The sequence below is a fragment of the Nicotiana tomentosiformis genome, chromosome 10 (genome assembly GCF_000390325.3).
Source record: "Nicotiana tomentosiformis chromosome 10, ASM39032v3, whole genome shotgun sequence".
Lineage (NCBI taxonomy): Eukaryota > Viridiplantae > Streptophyta > Magnoliopsida > Solanales > Solanaceae > Nicotiana > Nicotiana tomentosiformis.
Genome location: NC_090821.1, coordinates 43,398,425 through 43,404,828, shown reverse-complemented (window position 1 = coordinate 43,404,828; position 6,404 = coordinate 43,398,425). Strand labels below are relative to the sequence as shown.

Below are 6,404 nucleotides of genomic sequence, written 5' to 3'. Positions count from 1 at the left end.
AATTAGAGGCGGGTTGAGCCGATTTTTGGGCGGGTCAAAATGGGTTGAGTTAATATATGGGCGGGTCAGTTACTTGTGCTGAGATAAGTTAGGTCAAGATGGACTAAAATTTGGATCATAGCCTAACCCGCCCAATACTTACCAAGCTTTAATTAATATGTATTGTTTTCTTATGATCATATATAACATATCAAACCAAAAAAAAAAATTCTAAAATATTTTGATAAAATAACTCATGGATCAATTTGGACTAAAAATTAACCCAACTTTAAATGGGTTGAGATAAGTTGGGTCAAGATGAGTTAAGTTTAATAAATGGGTGGGTTAATAATCAGCTCAACCTGTGGGTCATTTGGGCTTGGGCCAAATTTGACAGCGCTATTTACAATCTTTATTTTTCTAGTTTTAGTCCTTTACAGGTTATAGTTCTGTGTTATGCTGAGCTATTGTTTTGTATATCTTACTTGGTGATTAATAAAATGATCAGTACGAAAAAAAAACGCTTCTATGGTTGGGGTTTCAATTATCGGATTCTTGAACTTCCGTTAAAATATATGAGATTGGCCATAACAAACTCCAACATAACTTCCTTCTACTGAACTAAAAGAAGCCAGTCAAGAAAAGAACAAGAGTATTCCCAAGGAACAACAAAAAACTCATATGATAATTTAAGCAAAATCAAGACAGAAGGCAGAAGTAAAAACCAACAAAAAGAGAAGGTTCAACATCAAATAAGAAGAATAAACACAGAACAGTTGGGATGAGAGAAAGAGTAAATACCCCTAACTTATAATGATGTGTTGGTAGTCGCATCTACGCCAAAGGGACTAAGCAGAAAGGAATAAAGATTGCACAGATAGCTTGGTTCAATACCAATGCTGATGACAATGCACAGTAAAACAAGGTTGCAGCAAAGATAAAGCAGACCAAGAAAATGAAGAGAATAAGGAGTAAAAAGATACAGATGAAGAAAATGATGACTACAAGGATGGAAAATATGATGAAGAGAATCGAATTGAAGCTGAAAGGATAACAATTCTGGAAACATGACTACTTGGAGAAAGTTGATTATGAGGAAAACTCATATATTTATGTAGAAATGTAGCTTATCTCCAAGTGAGAAGGGTCCAGAACCAGTAGAGTATTCATGTGAAAAAGTAGAACCTAAAAGTCTCACAAAGTCACCTCCTAGGCTCTTATAACCAAATAGAAGGAACAATCTCAAACATAAACTTAGTTATCTTCACTATGATTAATCTCATACAGAATATAGGTAATGAAAATAAAAGGCACCTGCTATACTCTTTTGCTCGGTATTTATCAAGAAAGCTGTGTTCCACAAACTTTTACAATCCCGAGAAGCTGTTCTAGCCAACTCAAATCTGCCGGATAGATGAAGATTTCAGGAAGATCAAACAGAAAGATCTAACTAAACATTGTAAATCAAAACTGCTACGAATTAATCGAGGTAAAAAGACAATACCTTCCTTTAAGAAAAAAGCCAAAACAAGGGAATCATCTCCAATCATAAAACTTTGAGGCTATTTGACAAGGGTTGCAAAACACAATATTTAATTTGCTTAGTTATGAAAGATATGGTTTTTGGATCTGCCAATCTCAGTGGATCACCAAAAGTTGAAAAACATTTCAACCACAGGTACAACATATAGAGTGCAACAAGTAACTGCTTCATCAGACACCAAGCATCCATAATACGTGCCATGGTGGTAAGATCACAAAAAGAAACATTTTACTTACATAGACAAGTTAAAAACTCATAAGTTCACCAGCAGAAAAATCAAAAGATAAACTATTATGCGCAATTTCTGGTGTACCGAGAAACAAAACCACTTGCATCCTGCTCATGGAAAATCACGACTCATGGAAACTCATCATAAAATTGGTGGAGGGTCTTGGGCAACCTAACAATTTCGCAGCCAATCCTGACGAATATGGGGATACACAATTCCTTGAACACAAGCTGCAGTGTGTTCTCTTTACCATGATAACAAACGTCTCCAGAACCATTGCATTTTTTAGCAGAAATTTTGAAAGTTCAAAGAGCCTATCATGCCTCGCCGTCCGACACATCCCAATGAAAATGGGGCAGATAATATTAACACTCTTGAGATTGGGAAATACAGAGTTTGAAATCCAACTCTCCAGATCGATATTATCTCCTTGGCGCAAATAACTTGACTCATAGCGGCATTGCACAAAATTAACCTGTATATAAACAATATAATCTAGATCAAATACAGGTTAAAATTCATGATAAATCTGTCCCACATATTCAAAACCCACGGATTTGGTTCTTCACAAATAATTAATAGCAAATTCCTATCTATAAGACTCATTGAGAAGGTAAACCAAGCAAACAATGAAAGATGTATTTGCATTCTCCTCTAGAAAACTCAGTATGGAGAGGAAAGAGGGTGCGATAAATCATCAAAATATGAATGAATGTACGAAGAAGAGCAAAAGATGTGGGAAGTTACTTCAACGTCCATGTGTATGTTGAGTGTCTCCAAATGAGGCGAGGCCCGCAAAAGGCTTGCTACTCCATACAAATTATACTTCGTTATGTGCAACTTCAGTGTTAGACATTTGCATTTCAATTCTGGAAGCTGCGCTCCATCAAGCTGCATCATGAACAGAACCTGGTGCAGTAATCCCAAGGAAACTAGTCAAGAACAGAAAAATAGAAACAATAAAAAAAATATACATCACAGATAAAGTTTTTACGGCTCTATGACAAAAGTAAATATCTAAACCTTTAGACATCAATATCAAAATGCTAATTTCCAAAATTTATCTTTTGCCCGTACGACAATAGAAATACCTGATTTAAAAGTTGACAGAAAACTTACATAAAATGACAAAAAGGTGAAAGATTCTTTTGTCACAGAAATTTTCATGTGTATAAAAGCTTTCAATTACTCCACACCGCATCCTGCAACTGTTTGCTAAAAACCAAATAGAGCAACTATAAAGTAATTTTGATTGAGTAACAAACCTCTGCAAACCAAGTCCCAATTGTTAGCTCATTTACATGTCTCAACTTTTGAAGATAATCTTGAACAAGGGTCCAAAAAAACCCGATGGTAATCACGACAACTGTTATCCTGGATCTCACATCTGATATCAAAAGTAAGCTCAGCACTGACCAAGGAAGACACATTTACTAGCCTACACTTAAAATCATCAAGGTGTTCTGAAATCACCAAATGCTGAAGATATGGAGCAACAATTTCCAATGAATGATCACCTCCATACAGCTGCCAAAAGTTGTGCAACTTCAGTGTCTTCAAATTTATATTTTTAATTTCCAGATGCTGAAAACCATGGAAATAAGTCAGTTCCATAGTTTCTAAAGAAGGACAACCTGTTAATAACTTCACAATCGCTTCATCGTCTAACTCCACTGTCATAAACTTCACCGTCTTCAGAGATTTCCACGATATAACAACTCCCTTATCAAAGGCACAATTACGTAAACCCAATGTTACCAATGACGAGCAAGTGTAAAATGATTGAGGCAATATGTACACCTTAAAAAAGGTTGAGTTCAATACAACATGTTCCACTTTACTATTTATAACATAAGTAAGCCACTGATCGATATGCAAGCTGTAACTAAGCATGTCCCAGCAGTCGAGATAAAATTTTCTTATTTTCGAAGAAATACGTTGAGCAAATGCGTAGTCTACGAAGGGTACGCATATTTCTGCTTCTGATGGAGAATCACAAAGTAAAGTGAGATTATCAATAGAAGTCCAGAGGTACTGCCACCGTTTTGAGACAAGACATGTCCTGACAGCATTCTTCGTCGACGGCAAAAGAGAGATAATTCGAGCGAGGAGCGACTCTGGCAACTTGTTGATTCGGTCTAGGGCTCCATCATCTTCGGCGATTGTCTCCATTAACTTCGGTTTCTTCATCACTGTGGTGTGCTCCCCTTGGGTTTTTTCCACTGGTTCTTTAATGATCTGCAGATTTGTTTGGGAAATGAGCATTTGAGTCTATTTAAATAAGAAACACTTGAGCCATGGATTTGAGGGAGATCAGTGGTGGAGATGACATCTCTACTGTACGGCTACGATTGAGATGATTAACGACCTAGATTTTATAACTGGTCCTAATAACTTTGAATCCAGAGTTTTACTTATACTAGTTTTTAATGCAAAAAGTCAAACATCCAAATAGAACTTATCCCGGCATTATTATCCTGCATAACTAATCCTAGAACCAAACAACCCCTTAGAGAATAGAGTACTAAGTATTTCTCGCTCATTTTGAGTTCCTGATCGAGCTGCCAAAATTTATGAGACTTGATTATTTTCCATATCAGGAAGAGTGTTCTTTATGTCATGCCAATTCGTTGACTTGTTTTTCTGCCATTCCTAGAAGAAGAGAAAGAACACTGAGTACTCCACTTTGCCAGTATTCCTACATTGTTAAACAATAGTTGGAATTTTTCTTGGAATATCATGGCAAATTCTGAATAATAAGTGGGAGAATAAAATCTGTTTGATCCATGTGTAATGTTCTACCAGCTGATACTTTCACAAGATCATAAAGCTAATATAACTATATTAGAGGCTATTTCCAAGGCTGTAACCGAAGAATTCAAATGGTAATCAAGCTTCATAAGCTGAAAATTTGGCTAACAGAGAATTTATTTTTTGAATCATAGATACTTAATTAAGGGAACTGACCTTTTATATTTTCTTTGATAAGTGTTGGTTCTCTCTCTCTCTCTCTTGGGAATTATATCAAACACGTTGCATAACAAAACTAAATTCCCACATTTCGAATAGAAAGTAGTCAATGACAATTTGGTATTCTGGTTTTATTTTTGAGTACCAATTCCACTTCCAATAATCTCCTCAATATGCAACTTTTCATCTATTTTTATATGTGCATGTTCAGCTCAGATACAATAGTACTAATGATATGGATGTACAAAACCCAGCAAGAAAAACTATCTACACAACTATATAGGTGTGATCTTACGCACCAATTAAGTCTTGACACGTGTCATAATTCAAGAAAAAAAAACTTAATTTCCACCCTAATTAATATTTTTTTCTTTAAAAAAAAAACAAAAATAATCAAAGGACCCCTCCTCAACCCGTCTCTCTATCTTTCCCTACCCTACTCTTAGTCAACTTTTCCATTAAATTTTTTTCCTCCACTAAAATCCACCGGAATAATCCCCAAATCATAGGTCCTCCATTCTCCTCCATTATCCTCTCATTTCACATCCAACAGCTGCCCAACTCCTCTCTCACCACTACTAGCCACCAAACAACTCGACACCGGTCGGAGTTGCCGTCTGGCTAGCCAAAATCGCTCCCGTGCCAATTCCAGATAATCGGATCGGGAGGAAACTCGCCGAAGAATGGTCAAATCTTGGCCGGTTCTGCCGAATTTGACAGGAAACGGAGCTTCTCCATCGTTTTTTTATTTTTTATTTTTGTGTCTCTTCTTCTCACCTTTTTGTTTCATCTGAAATGTTGGCCGGAAAATTAAAGACTCCGGCGACCTATAGTTTTGATGTCGTTTGTTCGTTTCACGGTTGACCATCGGAGCTCCAGCGATTGCCAACTTGCTTATGTTATCGACTGAGATCTTCACATAATACCTTGCTTACATCTCCAACTTGAACAAATCCTTTCTTTAACAATCTGCCAACTGTTAATTTGTGGAAATATTAGTGTAATTATAGGTATTAATCATCATTAGTGTGGTATAAACAGGAGAAGGTAAAGAATATAAAGAGTAAACGTCATCCTTGTAGCTGAAATGACTCTAAAATTTTTAAAAATAAAAAAGGCTGGATATGTGGCATTTTGATAAAATTTAACTTCACTCGCCTCTTTTTGTGTAAAACACGCACGCCAGCTGTTAAAAATAGTGTCTTAGACACACTTTTAAAAGATTGAGTGTGTAAGATGATTTTTGTCCGTAAAAAGTATGTAACAAGGATTTGGTCCATAGTTCAGGGGTAACTTATTTTGCCTACAAATTAAGGTAAAGTGAGAAAAAGCTCAAAATAATCCGGTACCTTTGGACTTGGACTCAAAGTAATCCTATTTCTTTCGGGTAGAGCAATAATAGTCCACATTTTTTGAGAAAGTGGTGCATTTTAAGTCTCAAACCTAACCACTGTGAGTCCTTTAATAGAACAAAAGTTATCACGTGTGCCTCATATATTTCCCTCCAAACTCAAACTCTTGTTGTTGCAACATCCTTTGGGCTTCTCTTCTTGTGAAACGATCAAACTGCAAATAAGTTTCTCTTCTTTGTTTCTTATCTTCAAAAACACCCTAGAGTAACATACATCATATTCCCTTAAATAGCATAATAACACCGTGAAAGTAACAATGTCTTTAAGGAGA

The 6,404-nt window shown here is 36.1% G+C and overlaps 1 protein-coding gene across 1 annotated transcript; it reads right to left on the bottom strand.

Annotated features, from left to right (window-relative positions):
- Positions 1-1,559: 1,559 nt before the first annotated feature.
- LOC104092079 (F-box/LRR-repeat protein 25-like) lies at positions 1,560-5,855 on the bottom strand. Its single transcript, XM_009597568.4, has 3 exons — positions 3,017-5,855; positions 2,499-2,660; positions 1,560-2,226 (listed from the first exon to the last, which is right to left on the bottom strand). Exon 1 carries the CDS (start codon positions 4,014-4,016, stop codon positions 3,045-3,047), a length of 972 nt encoding a protein of 323 aa, XP_009595863.3. The 5' UTR covers positions 4,017-5,855; the 3' UTR covers positions 1,560-2,226; positions 2,499-2,660; positions 3,017-3,044.
- Between the last annotated feature and the right edge of the window lie 549 nt (positions 5,856-6,404).